Genomic DNA, 21,761 nt, shown 5'->3' on the forward strand with positions numbered 1-21,761 from the left:
GWTGTTGTTGTTGTTGTTGTTGTTGTTGTGGCATTTGAAGTTGATTGAGTGAAAGGTGTGTGTTTGATTGTTGTTGTTGTTGTGGAGATGTCTGTTGGATGTTGGAGAGTAGCAGGTTATTTAAAAGGTTGACGGTACTTTGTTGTTGTTGCTGTTGCTGTTGTTGCTGCTGTTGGCTGATCAGCACTTGTAGAGCAAGCAACTGTTGTTGGGACAGGTTGGTGTTGGGCGCTGACTTGGTTGTGTCTTGTGGCTTTGTCATCAATTGCTTAACAAGTGAAAGCAGGTTGCTATTGTCTTGTGGAGATTGTTGTTGTTGTTGTTGTTGTGGTTGTTGTTGCTGTTGCTGTTGCTGCTGAGGTTGTTGTTGTTGCTGTGGCTGGTGCTGGATCGGTTGGGATGGGAGCGCAAAGTTGTTAAGCTGAGGCGTGACCTGGCCGGATGAAGGGGAGAGCACTGGCGATGGCATCTGGAAATGGAATCCACCATTAGTTTGTTGTTGTTGTTGTTGTTGCTGTTGCTGCTGCTGTTGTTGTTGTTGCTGCTGCTGCTGACTGGCTTGTGGAGAAGGTGGAGTATGGATGGGTGGCTGGTATGATGTGTTGTTCTCATTGGCTGCAGGCTTGTTAATGGTGGTGGTTGGTTGGTTTGGTGTCGCGCCAGATGATCCACCGAGGATGGCCTTGGTCAGCTTGAGCACACGCTCCATCAGACTCTGGTGAGACTGCTGCAGGTTCTGGAATGCATACTGCAACTGTGAGTGTGACTCTTGCAGCTGACCATGCGAGAACTTGAGGTCGGAATACTCGGTATTCTGCTTGGTGTACTGGAACACCAACTGTTGCACCATTGGACTGTTGGGGTCAAAGTGTTCGGGCTTGATGTCGGCCAGAGTCGGTTGCCCAGGCGTTGGTATCGGTGAGCTTGAATCGGACTGGAACACAGTGAGGCCATTGGTATTGCCATTGCCGTTACCGTTGTTGGACATTGGCGATGCGTAGATGTTTGGATATGGGATATCTTGGTCGTCGTCGTCCTCCTCTTTGAAGCTGTGGCTGGCCGGTGTGCTGGCACCGGATGCCGATGACGATGACTGATTAACAGTCTTGTACTGATTGTTATTATTATGATTGACTGTTAGACCACGTCTAACACTCTTTCTACGCTTAATATTCAACAACAACTCTGGTTGATACTTCTTAAAGTTGTCATTGGCAAACTCAAACAATCTTGCTTGTGACTCTGACGACTCATGCTCTGGCTCACTCTGTGATGTCTTCTCATCATCAACCTTGTGGAATCCATATATATTCAATTGTCTTATGTATGATTGATTGATTGAATGTTAACATTGACAGATTGGAGATTGATCGAGTTTGAATGAAATGCATACCTTATGAAACTACAGAACTTTCCAGTCTTGAAGTACTTTGGTAGCAACTTGGTCTCGAACTCACCGCAGTTGGTGATGACTATGCTCTCTCCAAGACGACCCCATCTTATCAAATGATTGTTCTCAGCAGTCTCCATCATCTGAATGAGACTCTTTATGAATGGTGCCACTCCATCCCTTGCCAAAGACAATGTGGATGATAATGTAGGTATAGATGTTGCGCCAATAATATGAAGATTATTCATTGTTGTAAATATTAAATTATTAATAGATTATTAAATGTTAAGTAAGTATATAAATAATTAGTTTCCCGAAGATTGACTTGAGAATGGATTGTGATTGATTGATGAAGGGGTGGAAGGTTGTAGAACAAACAAACAAATATAACTTTGAATATGTGACTCTTTGTTTGAATGAATGAATGATATACAGAGAGACAATCAATTATTCGAAATGATTCTCTACGACTGCTTGCTATTTAACATGGAAGCCAAGAATGGATTAAAAATAAGTCGTCGGACAATTGATGGGCCGCATAGTACACAGTTACTTACTTCCAAACTAGAGATGTGCTCAAGGGCAGCCCACCCGACCACCTCATTGACTGATGTTGATGAATCAGAGATGTCAATCCACGCGCTCTCGACCATTGTTGTTGACATAAGCACACCACGCAACCCCGAGCTTGAACCTTTTCAGATGGCTTCCATCTGCAACCCCCATTTAGGGTGGTAAAGCTTCCATACACCTAATCGCGTTGTGGAATGTTGTAGAAGGCTGTTCCTGAAACCACACAACCACACCACACCCAGGTCAAACGTCGAAATTTCAACGGAACTTCCCCGGAGGTGGACTACAACTCTCTCTCTAGCAATAGTGATTGACATTGTTGACAGAGTCTACTTCTTGGAAGACAAGGGCACGGCAATGAATACCTCACCCCAAATCCACCAAAAACCAACAAAAAAAACAATAATTAATCTAAATAATCAACAAAAAACAAAAACAATATTCATTAAAAACCTGGGTGGGCACTACAGTCGCACTAGAGGTTCTTCTACCTTCGATTAATCATGGATTCCTAGTTTTGATATAAATCCATGGTTGTTCCATTGAATTAACTAATATATAAATCATATAATATATTCGTTGATATATTTAAGTATATATCCAAGGATAAATAAAGGATTAATCTATTAAACGGTGGGGTGCCCATTAATATAATTGGTAGATGTTAGTAACAGTGGGTTTAAATCAAATTGATTGATTGATAGGTGTGTGTAGTGTTAGTGTGAATATATATGTTAACACTTAAACAACCCATTCATAGATACATATTACTCTTAATAGTATAACACACACCAATAATAATGAATAAAAGAGTATTCTGTTGTTATATAGGTTGTCAAGACAGTGTCAAACCACTTGAGACTTTGGATAAGTTCATCAATCATTTTTGTCAACACAAAAAGAAGTGTTTGGCTTGTGGAGCCAGTATCCAACCAAAATCTTTGAAGGGTCACCTCAAAACATCAGTCCATTTGAATTCATTATGTAAATACATATTTTTGAAACATACATATACACACACATTGCATTCTCAATCTCTAAAATATCTCTAACTTTATTATTATATAACAACAGGCAGAGATGAGGTAACGATCAAGTCTAGACTCGGAGAGATATGTGGAAGTGAAGGAGCGATCAATTATGGATACTCTCTGTACCAGATTCACTTGTACAGTTTGAATGTTCAAGCTGAGACCCAACTACCCGAGACACCAGTGACCAACAACTCAATTGTTAGACAATTGGAGAGTGAGACTGCTGCCTTCTTTGTCGATCACCAAGATGTCGAGGCATATGACAGCGCTGTAGATGACTGCGCCAACATGTTGGACAATATGGTCATTCAACCCAATCAACGTGATATAGGTAGGTTGCAATGTAGACAGACTGACTCAGTGATAACAGAGACTTTGGTAGATGGCTTACTAACACTGTTACTTTATTTGACAGACCTAGAAAAAGTGATTAAGGTACTCTATCGAAACAATATATCCATCAGCACCTATATGAAGATCGACAAGGTTATCCGTCAGATCGATTCAAACAACATCAAAGACTTTAAGAGGAGAGAGGCTTGTATGTTGAAGAAGTTGTCACCAGTAAGTACTTGACCAATCAATCAAACAAGACTCAATCACTCAACTAACACAATATAAACACATGCAGGAGGTCAAGATACTGGATATCAATCACAAGAGTGGTCCTATCAAGTACAACCTCTATTACTTTGACCCAATAGACTACATTGGATTGTTCTTGGATAGGTTCTTTGATCACATGGTCTGGCGATACACTGAGCCTTCAGGGTAATTATTAAATAACCATTCAACAAACAATCAGATAACAATTACTAACTATTATGTATATATAATATATATATAGTGACAATAGCGTAATATACAGTACCTTTATCAACTCTGGACTATTCAAAAAGTACAATCATATCGATGTCATTGCGATCGAACTCTTTATTGATGGTTGGGAGTCTGGAAACCACTCTACACTTGTTGGTAAGGATGCTTTCAATGCTGATCATATCGACGTTAACAATCTAACAGAGAGACCATCAATYATATTGCATGCAGGAGTGTATATGACTATACTCAACCTCCATCCTGCCATCGAGAAATACTTTGTAAAGAACAGAGTATTGGTGGCTTTGATACCCAAGGTAGTTGACAAGCACATGGCCATGCACATGATCCTCGAGAGCTTGAGAAACACACAACAAGTAAGTAGTGACATCAACTATCCCGCCATCGTATTCACTCACTAATATATATAATATAGACTGGCATCCAACATAGTGGCAAGGTTCTTTATCCTCGTCTGATGAGGATAGTAGCAGACTCACCAGAGGCATACTCACTGTTGTGTTTCAACTCATACACCAGTTCCAGTCCTTGCCGATTTTGTGAATTACCTTTGGCAATGATAGTATCGACCGAACCATCTTACCACCCTCGTGAGTGGAGCAAGGTTATCGATTACCACAATGATTACTCTGATGCACTGCAGCATGGCACCCTCGATTCGAGAACACAAGAGTTCAAGACTCGTTGCGAGAAGCTTGCCATCCATTATCAACATCCTTGTAAGTATATGTATGATTGATTGATTGATTGATTGAATAGAGTGAGGTAGTGTGGACAAGCAAGCAACATCAATCATTAGAGACTAACACACAACCTTTAGCATTCCTTCTATATTTAGATATCGACCCTGTCGTTCAAATACCCCTAGAGATGATGCATGTTGAAACACTGGGTAAGTCAACGATCAGACAATTACTATATTGCATGCATATGAACTAACATGTTAATATCTTGAATGACAGGCAATATGAAGCGTGAGCTCATCATGGTGTTTGGTGGACTAGACACGCAACAGTGGGTGAAAGTACATCGGAGGTATAGCTTGCTCAAAGGATCACTACGTTTGGCCTATCTTGAAAGTTTCGTCGCCAGAGAGATCACTCAATTGTCCATGTGTAGTCTCTATCTCCTCCGTGATCTTATATCTGAAGAACAATACAACTGTTTAAAGACACACACAAGGTAATGTCTCAAGGAACACTGCTCTAGGTTATCAATGCTAACCAACTATTTCTCATTATAATTAGATACTACTTCATGCTCCACCAGGATAGACTCGGTGACTACAAAGAATTTCTTGAACTCTGTCATCAAAAGGAAGATCTCCGAGTTTGAGATGTATTATTTGTTGTACCAAATCCAATTCACCAAGAACAGAAGATCTCATCAACCTCGTCCAGTGTCTGAACCGACAATGAATGTACAAGTGGCAGATGGACGACAAATGCGATTTGTCTTAATAGATAGATAATAACAAGGTAGTAATGATCAAAGAATTAAATAATAATGTTTAGAACTATAGATATATGATTCTTTAATAAGAGTAAACTATAAGTTTAATTATTATTTTAATAAAGAAAAATATTTAAATTTGAATTTTGGCACCTTTTAGAGCTGTTATTAGATGTGTTAATCACAATTGCCATTAACATCTCTGATGTTAATGACCAGGAGTGTGAATCAATCAATTTGTCATCGAGTTGATAACCATTGGCATTAACACTTTTAGTGGATATATCTTATAATTTATCTTTGAATATATATCTCCATATTATTTATTAGATAAATCTGACCTTCACATATCTAGTGATTAATCACCTGTAGGTACCTGGATTTATCCACGATAATATCCATCCAAGTGCGACTGTAGTGGGTCAGGTCAGCCCAGCAACATTTTCGACATTGTCATCCTCCACACAACAAAACAACAAGCAACACTTCTGAATACACATTCAGTGGCGGTTGAAAGATAAGATCATGAAGAGGACAGAGAATGACAACAACCAAAAGGAGGGTATTGGCCGTGTTGACTACCTCTCATATTTACCGACATCCACTCTCAAAGCTATTACAAGATCCCTCGACAGCATTGATAAGATGTGTCTTATTCTTACCTCAAAATATTTCTATGATAGGAGAGTAATCCTCAACCACACTTTGTTTGGGACTCAATCGCTGCCTGAAGCTGAGGGAGCTGCTACCAGTTATCACTGTCCCGATTCGTCAAGAAGGATAGCAACATTCACCATTTCAGATACAGATGATTTTAATCGACTTCCTCTTGGAATAACGACTCTCACACTCGGAGAGGGATTTAATCAACCTCTCCAGCCTGGTCAACTTCCTATGGGGCTGACCTCTCTCACATTCGGACTTCGCTATGATCAGCCACTCCAACCTGAAACTCTTCCCCCTGGAATCACAGCTCTCGAATTTGGAGACAGCTTCTCCCAGAAGCTCAAACATGGACATTTGCCAAGGGGGCTGAGAACTCTCGCTTTTTCCACTGGGCCATTTTATCCACTAAAAGCTGGTGTCCTACCGACAGGAATCACAAACCTCACATTTGGCATTGGATTCGATCAGAAACTTCAATGTGGACACCTCCCTGCAGGTATCAAAACTCTTATGATGGGATATAGTTTCAATCAGCAACTTCGACATAGCCACCTCCCGTTTGGCATAAATACTCTCATATTTGGCTTTAACTTCAACAAGCCAATCAAACCTGGACATCTTCCTTCTAGTATAACATCTCTCACCTTTGGACACTACTTCAACCAGCCGTTGCGAGCAGGATGTCTGCCTTTTGGTACAATATTTCTCAAGTTTGGACAAAAATTCAACCAGCCTCTCCAACCAGGACTCCTTCCGTGCGGAATCACAGAGCTTAAGTTTGGTGATTGCTTTGATCAGACATTCTACATTGGGACATTACCGTCATCACTAATTTCTCTGGAGCTTGGGTCACTCTACAACCGGTTAATCTCCTTCGGTTGCATTCCACAATGTATTCTCGATTTGATACTCCATATGAAGACAGGAAAGCAATACTCATTGCTATTTCCTCAATCGGACTCTCTTCCCTTCACCATGCGTCACTTGATACTCAAGAAGCGATTTTCCTACAATTCTGATGGAGTAGAGATATATCTTCCAACGCGATGCGTATCATTCGATATATCATCGGTCATCACATCTCGTATTCCAACAATAATCAATGCTCTCCATCCATTTTGGTGCACCTTGAATGACCAAGACTATATCCTCGAGGTGACATGCAGGCTCACTGACCCTGGTAATCTGATCATGATCCTAGATAAAGGCGGACCCAAACAATCTATAATATTTGTTCCCGTTCCTCAAGACAAACAAGAAACATTTCCATTTCCAATTTCCATTCCATAATAAAAAATAAAATTAGAGAATGAAGAGGGCACGAAATGCCATCGGTAAGATGACTGCTTATCATTATACTTGAGAGGTGGGTGCTCTTATATATAAGAGGTTTATTCATCAGCGCCCGTCTGTTCCGAATCAGTTCAATCAAGAGGATACTGTTTTGCAGATTTGTCAATGATTGGTGTGCACATTGTGCAATTATCCACGCCTACTTTTAAATTTATTCGGCTTCTTGGGTACAATCCTCGCTCTTGCTGCCTTTAGTCTATTTGTGAAACTGTTTCCAAAAAACCTTGTTTGGTCGTCGGTAATGGATCATTGACATTTACATTCTAAGACAATGTTTTTGTTGTAGATTGTTATTTATAAATCCTCATTTATCTCTTCAATAGCTTTGTTCTATCTATTATTCTGACTTTGCTATTGAATGTCATTCCCAGGGTAGTAGTATAATACGACATATTAACGATTTTCACCAAAATCAGGGGAATCGTCAATCGGAGTGTTCGGTCGGACCGAACATCTTGAGTAACCAGTGACCATTCCCTGATTTTGGTGAAAATCGTTCAAATGAACAATGTATTATTTATCTTAATTATTATTATCTATTCTCTTTGACTGACCAATGAGTTGTGGATTGAGATCAAGACTGAACTGACTAGCTTTGCCAAACAACACCAAAACATCACGTTTTGCTAAACAAACACACAGAAAAGAGGCGTAATTGAAACGTGAATTGGATGTCATGTCAGTTGTGAAGATCTGGGGTCCAATCTTGGACGAAAAGAGGGATGGAAGGATGGACCTAACGACGACTGTTTGTTGACTCATTCAATCAATAACCAACCTACAGACATTCATATGAATATACATATATATATAAATAACATTACACATTAACATTACATTAATTCTAACATTACACATTTGATTGGCACCTCAATCAAAATCAATCAAACAACTTCACTCGTTCATTCTTTCGTTCGTAATTACACATGATAAGTTCAATTGTATCAAAGCTACCTCGACGTGTAGCTCAAACAGCGTCTACTACATTGAGGAGTTATATACATCATAATAATAATAAGAGTTTGAATGTTGTGAATAATAATAACATCATCAACTACAACAAATATGGAGCGTCATCATCATTATCATTATTCAAGAGATTCTATTGCAATGTTACATCGGCAGCTGCGATCAATATAGATGATGGACAATTGGAGATACTGGCGAATAATATGAAGACACAGGAGGGCGACCTACAGCCAGTCACATTCGAGCAGCCACTCATTCATCCAAAGAAACAGCCACCCCAAGAGCATCAACCACCCCTCGAGCCCAAGCCCGCATACTTTGAGATCAACCCAGGCGACTCTGGTACGTAGCCACGAATCCTTCGTCCATTCATTGTCTAACACACTCGTTCAAACAACCCAGATCCATTGCTGGACCCAATTGTAAAGGTGTTCTCAGTGTTGGCGTCACCCAATCATTATGTGCCATGGCAGATGAAGGTTCAGCGTGAGATCACTGGAAGTGGATTCGTCATTCAGGGAAGAAAGATCCTCACTAATGCTCATTGTGTCGCTGATCAGACCAGCATCATGTTGACCAAGTTTGGAAATCCAACCAAGTTCTACGCGCGTCTGCTGGGCGTCGCACACGAGTATGATTTGGCGCTGCTCACTGTGGATGATGACGCCTTTTGGACAGGCATCACACCTCTTGAATTGGGCGATATTCCCGAGCTGCAGGACACGATCACTGTGGTGGGCTTCCCCACGGGAGGCTCCAACATCTGTGTCACACAGGGTGTTGTGTCGCGTATCGACTTGCAACAGTACGCTCACTCTGAGAGCCGTCTGCTCTCCATTCAGATCGACGCGGCTATCAACCCAGGAAACTCTGGCGGCCCCGCACTGATGGACGGCAAGGTGGTAGGCATTGCATTCCAGAATCTAACTGGCGCGTCATCCGTCGGCTTCATCATCCCCACACCAGTGGTACAGCGATTCCTCAACGACGTTGAGCGCAATGGAAAATTCACTGGCGAGCCCATGCTGGGAATCATGGCACAGAACCTCGACTCGATCCCCAAGTCATTCTACGGCGTGCCCAAGGACATGACGGGCATTCTCATCAACGAGATCCACCCGCTGTCCGCCGCCAAGAACGTGCTCAAGAAGGAGGACATCGTCACACACGTCAACAAAGTACAGATTGCGAACGATGGCACCGTGGCCTTTAGACGTCGCGAGAGAATCAGCTATGAATACTTGCTGTCATCACATTTCATTGGAGACAAAGTGGACGTTACAGTGTTCCGTAAGGGTCAATCATTGGACGTCACCGTGCCATTGGTGCCACAGCATCGCGTGGTCCCCTATCAGATGTACGACAAGCGACCCAGCTACTTTGTCTATGCTGGCTTCATCTTTGTGCCAGTGACATACCCACTGCTTACAGAGGTGTCGGAGGACATGGCATCGACATTCCGCAAGGTGTTTGAGAAGGCGGAGAAGATCACTGGACCTGATTCGCAGGTGGTCGTCATATCTCAGGTTCTCATCGATAAGATCAACTATGGATACAGCGCGTTTGGACTGTGCGAGGTCCGAAAGGTCAATGGAGTGCCAGTGCGCAATCTGAAGCATCTAGTCGACCTGATCGAAAACACAACCGATCAACATATAGTTATTACGATCGAGCATGGTATGTAATCGACTCAAACAACTACATGTAGACAATCGTTGTGTTACTAACTCAATCAATCATTAATATTAGACTACCTAGTGATCTTGGACAAGGATGAGGCAAAGGAGGCCACTGCCAGGATTATGACACAGCATGCTATACCATCAGCAAAGTCTGTAGACTTGTTGAACTAAGTATATATAACCGTCGGGCGATGTCCTTTTACACGCTGGACTGGTGTCCAGTTAACAACAATAAACAGACAGACAGACCATTCTTTGTGGATCACTCCTCCTCCTGGAACAAGAGAGTGAGTGAGTGATTGCCAAAAGGATGTTGATGATGCGTTGCATTGCACTAGATTGGTGTTCAATGTGATTGATTTCCAGACTAAAGATATATAAATTCAATGTGTACCATCATGCCATTCTTGTTGTCCAAGTCAAAGTGATACATGGAATAACCAATGTCAACTTGTTTGAGTGTCTCCTATATTACATTATATGTCATTTAATCAACTGTTGTTGGTCTTCTGTGTGAATGAATGTGCCGTGCGATTGATATCAACGATCGAACTGTTAAAGCCATCTAGAGTCTGTAATGATGTGTTCAACATGTTGATCCTTTAGTGACACATGTAATCAAGTCAGTATTGCAATCAATCACCAACAACGAAAGGGTATCTTTGATATACATACTGATTCCCTAGTTCCTTTGAAAGAGCATTCATTTGGTTTATCATCTATTGGTAAGAGTAGAATACAATGTCAATATCCATCCTCAGTCCATCAATTAGTGTCTCGTCTCGATTGATAGTCTACATACTTCTTCTGTTTGTGATACATTGAGCTCGTGCTGCGCGAATACTTTACATATGGTGATCATGTTCTATCATTACATCAATGAGGTTAGAGTTGTGCTCGATCAATCACTACATCAACAACAACTTACCTCATGAACGTTTGAATGTTTAATCAATGACTTTATAGACTTGCCTAGTTCTGTTACAATGATCTCACCATTCTCTGTTAGTTCCTTCTTGATGTTTATTGATGGATCCTCCAATGGTGCTGTAGATAAGTTGCTAGAGCTCATCTTATATCTGTATCTTTATGTATCTGTATTTGAGATCTTTCTGAAACCAACAATGAAGTGGAAGACGAAATTTCTGGACATATCATATGATTGTTGGAATCCAATCGTTGCGAACAAATAATAGTGATGACAATGATGGTTGCTCTGGATTTATTAGATTATGAGCGATGATCGGGATGGAGGACAATGATAGAATAGATAGGTCTAGGTAAACACTTGTTAACGAGTCTCTTTTAGCCTCTTCTTTGGTGGCTTGGCTTCGGTCGATGATGATGTGGATGTTGTTGATGTTGTTGGTTTGGTGTTGATGGCAGGCGACTCATCCTCTGAATCGCTGTACTTTGAGTTCTTCACCATTGTCTTTGCAGCAGCAGTTGTTGTTGTTGTTGTTGTGGTCGTGGTTGAAGTGGACGATGATGACTTCTTGCTAGCCGCCAACTCATCTTCCTTCTTCCTCTTTGTCGATGTTGATGATTTACTACTGCTGCTGCTTCCACTACCATTGCTGCCACTGTTTGTTGCCTTTGATGACTTCTTAGAGTCATTGGATGTGCTGCTGGACTCTGTCTTTGATGTGGATGTTGAAGGAGATGATGCCTTTGAATCGATACTGCTGCTGCCAGACTTCTTCTTCTCACGCTCAGACTTCCTCTCCAACTCGTCCTGCTCCTCCTTGATGATGTACTTGAGCAATTGGTCGCAGCGAGCCTTCAGCTCCTGGGTGGTCCTCGTCTGGATCATCCAATCAAACTTGAACTGTGGCGCCTTGCGGATCTCCTCCTTGAGCTCGTCCCATGCACCATATCCAAGCTCCTGGGTCTTGCACACGAGGAAGACATCCTCCTCTGTGTTGTAGGTCTTGTTCTTCTTCATGCCGTACTGGATCTTGAGATCCCTCCATGGGTTCTTGTACTGCGCAATCTTGCGATCGAGTGCCTCCACTGTCTCCTTGTACTTGATCAGACGCTCCTCACCCTTCTCGATACGCACGATCAGCTTTTCGTAGTCTGTCAGCTCCTTGTAGCGCTTCCAGAACACGGCGGCATACTCTTGTACCTGCTGGAGAGTCTTGCCCTCGACGGTCTCGGTGATGTTGTCGAACGCCTTGCGACCATAGAGCTCGCAGCCACGAATGAAGTTTCTAAAGTCCACACGGTTCCAGTCTGCAAAGCCCTCGAGCATCAGCTGATCCTTTTTGGTCACCTCCTCCTCGGTCAGGTCGCCAAAGTCTGGCTCGACCTCCTCCTCATCGGCGGTGGCATCCTTCTTCTCATAGTGCTCCAGCTTCTTGACATAGGCGTTGGTCTCCTTCTCAAACAGCGCGTTCAACTCCTCGGGGTAGAACTGGAAGTCATGGATAGTTGGCTGCTTAGGTGGCTTGATCTTCTTCTCCTTCCTCTCTTTCTTGGGCGCTGGCTTGCTGGGCAGCACACCAATCGAGCGCATGTACTCTTCGTTGCCCTCGACGGGCTTCCTCTCACGCTTAAAGGTCACCGTGCCGCCCCAGAAGTTGTCGTGCTGGGGCCTATAGTTGACGCCGTCAAACTCGTAGAGGTTGCCGTCCAGGTTGAGCTTGAGCGGGTTCTTGGCCAAGTCCTTCAGACGATCTGTGATTTGTTGTGTCTTCTCCTCACCCTTCTGCAGGATGGTGTCAATGTCCTCGTCAGTGATCGATGAGTCCTTGCACTTGAAGATGTCGTCAGCGCCGAACCTGATCATGGAGAGCAGCTCCTCGGGACTGGCCGACTTGTTCTGCTCGACCAGACGACCCTGTTGAATGACGACTGCATCCAGCTGCAGCTTCATCTCGGCCTTCTCCACCATCTTCTCCTCCATCGAGTTCTCGGTGACGAAACGGTACACTGTGACGGGCTTGGTCTGGCCGATACGATGTGCACGATCCTGTGCCTGCAGGTCGACCTGTGGGTTCCAATCGCTGTCGAACAATACAACAATGTCGGCCGTGTTGAGCGTGATGCCCAGACCTCCGGCTCTTGTCGTCAGGAGGAAGACAAACAGCTTGGAGTCTGGCTCATTGTAGGCCTCGATGTAGTTCTCTCTGCTCTGGCTGTCGGTGGAGCCATCGATCCTGCAGTAGTTGTACTCGCGATACAACATGTAGTCCTCGAGGATGTCGAGCATTCTGGCCATCTGCGAGAAGATGAGTACACGTGAGCCACGCGCCTTTAGCTTGGCCAGCAATTTGTCGAGAAGGATCATCTTGCCACTGTTGGTCACAAGATGCTCGCCCGATGTGTAGGGTGGCTCCTCAGCGCCATCAAAGAGGTACGGGTGGTTGCATGCCTTTCGCAGCTGCATGCAGATGTTGAGCAGCTTGACGCGACCAGAGCCACCCTTGACGCCCATGCCGTGCAGCGCCTCGTAGTCCTTGCTGAGAAGACGCTTGTACCACTCGCGTTGCATGGATGACAGGCCGACAAACAGCTTCATCTCCTTCTTGGGTGGGAGCGACTTCTCCACCTCGGTCTTGAGACGTCGCAAGAGGAAGGGACGCAACACCTTGTGCAGCTTGTCAATGACGTCCTGTTGATTCTCTGTCTTCTCCAGGTCGAACCATCTGTCAAAGTCATCGCTCGATGAGAATACGTCTGGAAGCAAGAAGTTGAGCAGCGCCCACAGCTCATGCAGGTTGTTCTGCAATGGCGTACCGGTGATGAGAAGACGGAACTGGCTGTTAAAGAGACGCACGCCCTTGGACAGCACAGAGTTCTCATTCTTGATCCTGTGTGCTTCATCAATGATCACATATCGCCATGAGAACTTCTTGAACACGGCCTTGTCCTTGATGACCATCTCGTATGTAGTGATGCACACATCGAACTTCTTGTACACCAATTGTTCATTCTTGATCGCAGCCTATAATGGAAGTGATTTGGGTCAGTGACACTGCTTTGGACCATGCTCTTGAATTATGGATTGATCTTACTCTCTCTTCTTTGTTGCCGTGGAACTTGACGACTCGCAAGAAGGGACACCAACGTTTGAACTCCTTGGTCCAGCCAGACATTGTGGACTTTGGTGCGATGATAAGATGAGGGCCACGGATACCCTTGTACTCGGATAGATAGCCAAGTAGTGATATGGTCTGTAGTGTCTTTCCAAGACCCATCTCATCAGCCAGGATACCATTGATTCCACGCTCATACAACTGAATAAGCCAGTTAAGTCCATATATTTGATAGTCTCTCATTGTACCAGCCTTGATGTCTGATTGAATGATTGAATGAGTGAGTGAGTGAGTGAGTGATCCATGTTAAGTTGAGTTGCCGAGGTGTACACTTACATGGTGGATTGGATGTGAAGAAGTTGAAGGAATGAGGAGCCTCTTCGTCGATGGCCTCCTTCATGATCTCATCGTCTTCCTCTTTCTCGGTGAGGGCAGTGCCACGCTTGGTGGGTGTGGCGGCTACATCGCCACCCTTCTTCTTCTTCTTTGTGGGCGGATGGTTGTGTTGCGCCGAGCTGTTGGATACAAAGTGACTAAAGATCTCGGTACGCTCCAGCAGGAATTTGAGACGGTCCTTCTGCGAGCGGTCCGAGTCGGCCATCAGCTGCTCACGTTGTTTCTTCTCGAGCTCGGCCAGTTGCTTGCGCTGCTCGTCCTTCATCTTCTTTAGTCGTTCCTTTTCCAGACGAGTGGCTTCGAGGCGCGCCAGACGCTCTTCCTCGGTCTCGTCGTCCTTCTCAGTCTGTGCCTGGTCGTCATCGTCATCGTTGAATGGCAGCGGGGCGTCCTCTCCATCGCCTTGTTCCTCTTGGTCGTCTTCCATTGCCACATCTTCCTCTGCTTCACTAATTATATCATCCTGCTGTCCTGCTCCTTCATCGGTCTCATCATTGGCACTTATTATACTACGTATCATAGGTGATGTAGTTAATGAACCATTATTATTATTATTATTATTTGTCTTGGATCCGTTCATCGTATATATAATAATATATAATGTAGAGATAAATGTATCTCTATCACAATCTTAATGAGTATGTTGTAGTGAATGAATGAATGAATATGAATGAGTGTATAACTAAGTATCTATCTATCTATCTAACTAGTAGTAGTAGGTGTAATGGATGAGTGGGATAAGGTTCGTTAATGATGTTGTTGATGCGTGAGAGGGTGCGTGCGTGAATGATCTTGGTTCGTGGTAGAGCTCTCGAATGAATGAATGAATGAAAGAGTGAGCTCACAGAGTCTCATAACATGCTTGAGGGGAGACGAAGCACCAAGTCTTGCCAGATCGCGCGAAGAAACAAAGAGATGGGAGGGAGGGAACAAAGGCAACAAAATAAAAAACAATGGATGGAGGGCAAGAAGACAGTTGGTTGATAAGCAAGGTATGTTCAATGATGACATTCATGTAGCAAGGTACTAGGACGGCCATCCCGAGCTTGCTCATCAACTCTCTGTTCGACAGGCAGTTCGCCCCGCCACAAAGACTGAACATCACAGAGGACAAGACAATCTGACAACAATGTCATTGAGACCTTCATCGACGCACAGCTTAGGAAGGAGTGAGTAGTACAATGTTTGAATTGGTATCACTTTATTATTATATGGTCTGGTCCATGTGTATCATTACATGATATAGCTTGGCATTCATTCATACATGGCATGACATGTCGCTCATTCAATATGATGTGGAAGAGTGAATTGATGTCCTTGGACACGAGACTCTAGTGACTCACCAGCGTAGGAAACGAGAGGTGATACCTCGATAAGGTTTGAGTTGGAGTCGTCCAGCTTGCCACCGGCACGCTCGATATAGCGACGATGCAGTCGACAGATGTCTTGGAGACAGGTCTCTGGCGAGTCCTTGGGCACGGCCATTCCGGCGTTGTTCTTGAGTGGCGAGAACTCCTCGCTGCGGTCCACCTCTAGACAGACCATGTGCTTGGAGTAGGGGAACACGTCAAAGACAAACATCTCCATCTTCCAGCCATTGTTGGCGTCGGGATTGATGCGCTGGCCGGCGTCGTCGGCACATGGGATCTTCTTGAAGGCCACGTGGTAGGGCAGCTGCGTCGTGCGACCCTCCTTGCTCAGACGGTCCAGGAACTCAAAGCTGAACGCGTTGATGCAGATGTGAGCGTAGTTGAATGTCAGACGGCCGTTGGCCTCGCGCAGGTACTTGGACTCCTTGTCGATCTCACTGTACTCGAGCACGCATGGCTTGTTGTTCTCGAGCGCCATGACTCCCACGGGCTCCTCTGGGTCGATCTTGGCGACGACCTTGGCGGCGCAGTCGCTGCCGCTGTCGTGCATGAATCCGATGAACAGTGGGTCGACCATTTTGATCAGCACGTTGTCGACGCAGTACTGCGAGACGTACTGGACGCCCTTGGCACGCATGTCCTCGATGGCGCCACTCGTCACCAGTGAGTGATAGAGGCCACCATTGCCATTTGGCGACAGCGACACCTTGCAGCAGCTCTCATTGATGATCTTGCCCTCTGGTGTCACACAGGGTATCATCGTCTGCTGGAAGAAAAAGAATGAATCCTTCTTCAGGCCAAAGTATGAGTTGTCCTCAAAGAACTTGATGGTTGGATCGTGAGTCGCTCTACTCGTCATGATGTACCACTGCACAGGCTTGATCGTCGCCAGCTTAAAGTGATTCTTTACCAAAGTCTCAAGCTTCAACACTCTCTCAGCCTGAAGTTGGAACAATGATTTCTTTGATGGTAATCCAATATCTTGATTGATTCATTGAATGTGATTGATTGATTGATCGTCAATATCCAAGATGGCTAGCCGATGAATGAATGTAGAGTACATACCATATTGACCTTTGGGAACAAGTGTTCCAAGACGGGTGGCTTGACCACCGGCAAGCAACAGTACTCCGACTTTTCCTTCAGATACCAATTGGTATCCAATCGATTGCCAACGTGTCTTTTGTTCATCAGTCAATGAATCCAATGTCTTTACATTCTCAAATCCATGATATGTAAGGTTTATCTTTTGTGTAACTTTGTTTGATTGATGTGATTGATGTGATTGATGTGATTGATTGATACATAGTGAGTCAGTGATTGAATGATTGATTGATTGAATGTGATTGGAGTGTAGTGTATACCTTTATCCTCAAGTAACTTCTTATATATGTTGTTAATCTGATCTACATCAATCTCATTGATATCATCCTCCAACTGTTTCTTTTGATCACCGGTCAACTTATCAAACCATTTGAACACCTGACCCTGTCCAGCTTGTTCCCACCTCAATCTCTTGGCATCCATTCTATCTCTTCACTGACTTAATAATGAAATAACTAACTATATATATATATATATAATATAGCTTTCTAGTCTTGAATGTATGTATTGTATAAATATATTAATGATGAAGATGATGTTGATGATTCATCTATGCAAGGAGCCGAATGAATGAACACGAAGTTGATGAACACTCACCCCCACACTACTACTCCCCCCACAAACAACATTAGACGATGTTGCAGATGTGGTCACTCTTTGGCAAGAGTCACTCTCGCAACACACTCTCGGAACAACAAGACATTATGAATATCTTTCCCTCATTAGCCGAATACTTAAGTAGTATTATTAGTTATTAGTTATACTTATTACTATTACTATTAATAATTATCTTTTACAACAAATAAGATTATAAAATGAAACGAAAGAATTCAATTGATCTAGGATGAAGTTCTATTATATAAATAATTACAGTAAAAATACCTATGTTGGTAATCCGAGAGATCTACAGGATACCCTATTCTATGACACTTTGACTTGAACATTGGGCTCCAGGGCAATCAATCGATTGGAATCATCATCATCTGATACTAGTACCCCATCATTAATTCCATTCTAAAAATATGTTGTGACGCTTCGCTCTAACCAACCCTTGTACAACTTTGAAATTGGGCTAGAGTGAGTCGATCGGACATTCTTCCAGCCAAGCACAAACAGATGCTAATGGAGAAAAAGAGAGGCCCTTGGAAAATTCATTGAGGTCTCTCATATCTAGACATTGAAGTATAAATATCCAACATCGATGTTGATGAATCATTCATCAATCAATCAAACATCATATCATCATTACATTATAACTAAATAACAATCATGGCTGATAAAGTTTGGTATGTGACTGGCTGCTCAAATGGTATTGGAAAGGCTTTGGTACAGTTGCTCTTGACATCTGGCGCAAGAGTGGCCGGAACATCTCGCAATAAGCAATCATTGGATGATGTGTTTGGTGTTGATAACCAAAACTTCCTCGCATTGGAGGTCGACCTCACAAGTGAGGCAAGCATCCAACAATCGATAACTGCCACCACTGCCAAGTTTGGCACCATCGACGTATTGGTCAACAATGCTGGTTATGGACAAGTTGGTGCCGTTGAGGATTTGACCGACAGTGACATCCAAAAGAACTTTGAGATCAACTTCTACGCACCACTTAGAGTGATCCGTTTGGTGGCGCCATTGATGCGTGCACAACACAGTGGATACATCATGAATGTGTCGTCCATGGGCGCGTTGGTCTACTTCCCCGCGATGGCAAGCTACTGTGCCACCAAGAGTGCGCTGAACATGGCCACCGACGCCTTGTGTCAGGAGTTGAAGCCATTTGGAGTGAAGGTGCTGACGATCAACCCTGGCGCGTTCAAGTCGGACTTCCTCAATTCATCCAAGATCCAAGTGGCCAATCCCGAGAACACCGTATACAAGGAGCTTATGGCAGGCTTTGACATGGCAGTCCAGAATCCAGAGGCCGTACTAAATGGTGACACCAGCAAGCTGGCCAACGTATTCCTTAAGGTTGTCGAGTATCAAGGAGAACTACCAGTACACGTCTATGTTGGAGCCGATGCTCATGCAGCCATCAATGCCAAGGCACAACAGATCACCAAGGACCTTGAGGCTTGGGGCCATCTCACTAATTTCTAGAAGTAGACGAGTCGACATATGTTGGAAATATCATTCTCCATCAGTATCAAGGGATAAAACGACAATCCATTTTTAGATGATGACAGGTCATCATTATTCTTTGAAGTTATTTAGTGATGTATTACTGATTATTGATTGATTGTTTGGGTGAGTGATTGATTGATGATGTATTGATTACAACTACTTTGTTAACAAGATAATTAGAAAGTGTGAGTGGTCTTCAAAACGACTTTGATTGATCATTGTCACACACTCTCACACACCCGATTCTGATCAACACACACACACACAAACAGAAAGACAAAGAATCAACTTTAAATGTTTTCAAGCTTATCAACAAGTATTAGAGGTTCTATTGCACAACAGATAAGAATAGAGCAACAAGTTCATCAGCGTCAGACTCTTCGACTTCTGCTTCATTCAAACTCGAAACAATCAATCAATCTTAGACCATCACAATCACAATCACGATCACGATCAACACATCTCTTTGCACAATCAACTACTACACAACTACAACATCAAATTAGGATGAACGCCACAGATAATATATACAAGGGTCACAATGAGACACAGATACAATTGATGAAGGAGGAGTGCATCGTTGTGGACAACAACGACACACCAATCCGCCCCGGCTCCAAGAAGGAGTGCCACTTGATGGAGAACATCAACCAGGGTCTGCTGCATCGCGCATTCAGCATCTTCTTGTTCAACACTGAGAACAAGCTGCTGCTGCAGCGTCGTGCGCTCGAGAAGATCACCTTCCCCGGCTACTGGACCAACACGGTCTGCTCGCATCCCCTCTGGCTCGAGAATGAACTGGTCGAGAAGGATGCCCGTGGAGTGCGTGTCGCCGCCCAACGCAAGCTTCTACACGAGCTTGGTGTACCATTCGAGGAGGCACCCATCGATGCCTTCACCTTCATGACCAAGATCCACTATGTCTCACCATCCGTCGAGGACCCTCAATGGGGAGAGCATGAGAGTATGTATACTTAATTGGATGTTGTTGTCTAGGACACGAGACTTACATTGATATTCTCTACCTTTAGTCGATCATATTCTGGTGATCAAACGCAATGTCAATGTTAAGCCAGAGCCAAACGAGGTGATGGACTACAAGTACGTGTCACAGGATGAGTTGAAGGAGATGTTTGCCGCTGAGGACAGAGGCGAGATCAAGTTGACCCCATGGTTCAGACTGATCGCCCAGAATCACCTCCAGCCATGGTGGAACGATGTTGACAACGTCACCAAGTATGTCGAGCCCTCTGACAAGATCCACAAGTACGTCTAAGAAGTTGGTTGGTTGAGTTGTCCAACAATAAACCTGAACAATAGTATCATCAATATCACAAAGGTTTAATCTTTGTTGTTGTTGCCCTGCTTGTTGAGGTTACCTGACTGACTGTTGTTAATCGTCTGTCCAGGGTGTGGCCAGGGCTACACACTAGTCGCGATGAGGAGGAGGAGGATGTGTCAACAGACATGCACTCAGTCGACTTGAGTGAGTGATGATGCTGCTGATTGTCCCTCAATCTCTATTCCTCGACTGACTATTTTGTTGTAGTTGTAGTATATATGTTTGAATGTACAGTTGATCTATCTTGTCTAGTGCTGAGAGGTTAGCCATTGCTCTGTCCAAGCATCCAACAGATCTCTTTGTTCTGCTCTGCAGTCAACTGCTTTGAGAATCGCTCATATATCTGTCGACCAGCAGTGATTCCATAACGATAGTATGTACTCCTGATCTTCTCATATGGGTCCTCATCAGAGGTTGATGATATCTTCTCAATCGTGACAATGTTCCAAGGTTCGTACATAGGTCCTTCGAGCACAATTGAAGACTAGATTGATTGGCATGTTGTGTAAATGTCATGCACGCAATGTAACGTAACGAGCGATCGTTAACATACCTTCTCCAGTGATGCAGATGAAGAGAGTGGAGTGGAGGTGGCTGTATGAGCGAGGTTGTCTGGGGCCTCGTCTTTGGGAGCTGGTGTGACCACGAGCATTAATGAGATGGCAACGAATGCCACGCACAATAGAACCATTATAAAGATTGAACTTATCATTACTATATGTAGTTGAGTATGTATCGATGACAAAGAATCCGATATACTAGTATCATAATACTCTTTATACAATAAACTAAGTACTCGCTTTACCTGGAACTCTTCCTTTGTCTCTGTATTCGTGTATGTTTGTTTGATTGTATGTTAGTATGTATGACTATGATGATAGCATAGAGAGACAGTATGTGTAACATACCGAGTACTAGAGACACCATGTTTAGAAGGAAGAGTACAGCCAGTGAGGTGAACAATGTGACATTGAGGTAGTTGATCTTTGAGAATCTACTACCTCCACCTCCTCTATGTCTATTATTATATTGACTTCTACCCATTGTTGTTGTTACTCAACAACTAAATATTAATACATATAAATATAAGTAAGTATAAGTATAAAGTATAAGAATAGTTGATGATGAATCAGTGGGAATGAGAAATGTGGCACATTGCTCGATTGTCGTGAAGCCTCAAGATGCCCACAAAAAGGATATTTGAAACAATTGCAATTTCTTCATTTACCACAAAGTCAGTTGGACAAACTAATCGACTTTGTTTCTTGGTTCAATGTAATGACCAAAGTATACATTGGTATTTGTCAAAGTAATTGCCTCAGTATTCTATGGTGAGTGCCAATGTACTAGGATACTCTGATCATGGTCAAAGTGATTGCAAAAGTGATTGCACTCAGGGTTCAATAGCTTTAGATGGCTCAATATCTCT

At 43.5% G+C, this 21,761-nt stretch overlaps 10 protein-coding genes across 10 annotated transcripts; 5 read left to right on the forward strand and 5 right to left on the reverse strand.

Annotated features, from left to right (window-relative positions):
- Positions 1 to 138: 138 nt before the first annotated feature.
- On the reverse strand, positions 139 to 1,638 carry SAMD00019534_081840 (hypothetical protein; the record flags this gene model as incomplete). Its single annotated transcript, XM_012896645.1, has 2 exons — positions 139 to 1,319; positions 1,394 to 1,638. Coding segments are annotated over 2 exons (1,426 nt in total), but the record flags the coding sequence as incomplete, so codon positions are not given.
- Positions 1,639 to 3,468: 1,830 nt separating this feature from the next.
- SAMD00019534_081860 (hypothetical protein) lies at positions 3,469 to 5,172 on the forward strand (the record flags this gene model as incomplete). The annotated part of the gene is made up of 8 exons (XM_012896646.1): positions 3,469 to 3,561; positions 3,629 to 3,768; positions 3,845 to 3,972; positions 4,048 to 4,193; positions 4,253 to 4,556; positions 4,676 to 4,729; positions 4,800 to 5,019; positions 5,085 to 5,172. 8 exons carry the CDS (start codon positions 3,469 to 3,471, stop codon positions 5,170 to 5,172), a joined length of 1,173 nt encoding a protein of 390 aa, XP_012752100.1.
- Positions 5,173 to 6,111: 939 nt separating this feature from the next.
- Positions 6,112 to 7,239, forward strand: SAMD00019534_081870 (hypothetical protein; the record flags this gene model as incomplete). The annotated part of the gene is made up of 1 exon (XM_012896647.1): positions 6,112 to 7,239. A coding segment is annotated over one exon (1,128 nt), but the record flags the coding sequence as incomplete, so codon positions are not given.
- Positions 7,240 to 8,480: 1,241 nt separating this feature from the next.
- SAMD00019534_081880 (hypothetical protein) lies at positions 8,481 to 10,130 on the forward strand (the record flags this gene model as incomplete). The annotated part of the gene is made up of 3 exons (XM_012896648.1): positions 8,481 to 8,619; positions 8,680 to 9,954; positions 10,027 to 10,130. 3 exons carry the CDS (start codon positions 8,481 to 8,483, stop codon positions 10,128 to 10,130), a joined length of 1,518 nt encoding a protein of 505 aa, XP_012752102.1.
- Positions 10,131 to 10,450: 320 nt separating this feature from the next.
- Positions 10,451 to 11,031, reverse strand: SAMD00019534_081890 (hypothetical protein; the record flags this gene model as incomplete). The annotated part of the gene is made up of 4 exons (XM_012896649.1): positions 10,451 to 10,559; positions 10,635 to 10,678; positions 10,762 to 10,824; positions 10,888 to 11,031. 4 exons carry the CDS (start codon positions 11,029 to 11,031, stop codon positions 10,451 to 10,453), a joined length of 360 nt encoding a protein of 119 aa, XP_012752103.1.
- A 243-nt stretch (positions 11,032 to 11,274) lies between these two features.
- SAMD00019534_081900 (hypothetical protein) lies at positions 11,275 to 14,951 on the reverse strand (the record flags this gene model as incomplete). The annotated part of the gene is made up of 3 exons (XM_012896650.1): positions 11,275 to 13,908; positions 13,979 to 14,259; positions 14,336 to 14,951. Coding segments are annotated over 3 exons (3,531 nt in total), but the record flags the coding sequence as incomplete, so codon positions are not given.
- Positions 14,952 to 15,676: 725 nt separating this feature from the next.
- Positions 15,677 to 17,292, reverse strand: SAMD00019534_081910 (hypothetical protein; the record flags this gene model as incomplete). Its single annotated transcript, XM_012896651.1, has 3 exons — positions 15,677 to 16,746; positions 16,831 to 17,022; positions 17,130 to 17,292. 3 exons carry the CDS (start codon positions 17,290 to 17,292, stop codon positions 15,677 to 15,679), a joined length of 1,425 nt encoding a protein of 474 aa, XP_012752105.1.
- Positions 17,293 to 18,129: 837 nt separating this feature from the next.
- SAMD00019534_081920 (hypothetical protein) lies at positions 18,130 to 18,960 on the forward strand (the record flags this gene model as incomplete). Its single annotated transcript, XM_012896652.1, has 1 exon — positions 18,130 to 18,960. A coding segment is annotated over one exon (831 nt), but the record flags the coding sequence as incomplete, so codon positions are not given.
- Positions 18,961 to 19,497: 537 nt separating this feature from the next.
- On the forward strand, positions 19,498 to 20,266 carry SAMD00019534_081930 (hypothetical protein; the record flags this gene model as incomplete). The annotated part of the gene is made up of 2 exons (XM_012896653.1): positions 19,498 to 19,954; positions 20,022 to 20,266. 2 exons carry the CDS (start codon positions 19,498 to 19,500, stop codon positions 20,264 to 20,266), a joined length of 702 nt encoding a protein of 233 aa, XP_012752107.1.
- A 328-nt stretch (positions 20,267 to 20,594) lies between these two features.
- On the reverse strand, positions 20,595 to 21,376 carry SAMD00019534_081940 (hypothetical protein; the record flags this gene model as incomplete). Its single annotated transcript, XM_012896654.1, has 3 exons — positions 20,595 to 20,816; positions 20,886 to 21,157; positions 21,241 to 21,376. 3 exons carry the CDS (start codon positions 21,374 to 21,376, stop codon positions 20,595 to 20,597), a joined length of 630 nt encoding a protein of 209 aa, XP_012752108.1.
- Between the last annotated feature and the right edge of the window lie 385 nt (positions 21,377 to 21,761).

The sequence above is a fragment of the Acytostelium subglobosum genome (genome assembly GCF_000787575.1).
Source record: "Acytostelium subglobosum LB1 DNA, scaffold: scaffold17, whole genome shotgun sequence".
In the NCBI taxonomy this organism is placed as follows: domain Eukaryota; phylum Evosea; class Eumycetozoa; order Acytosteliales; family Acytosteliaceae; genus Acytostelium; species Acytostelium subglobosum.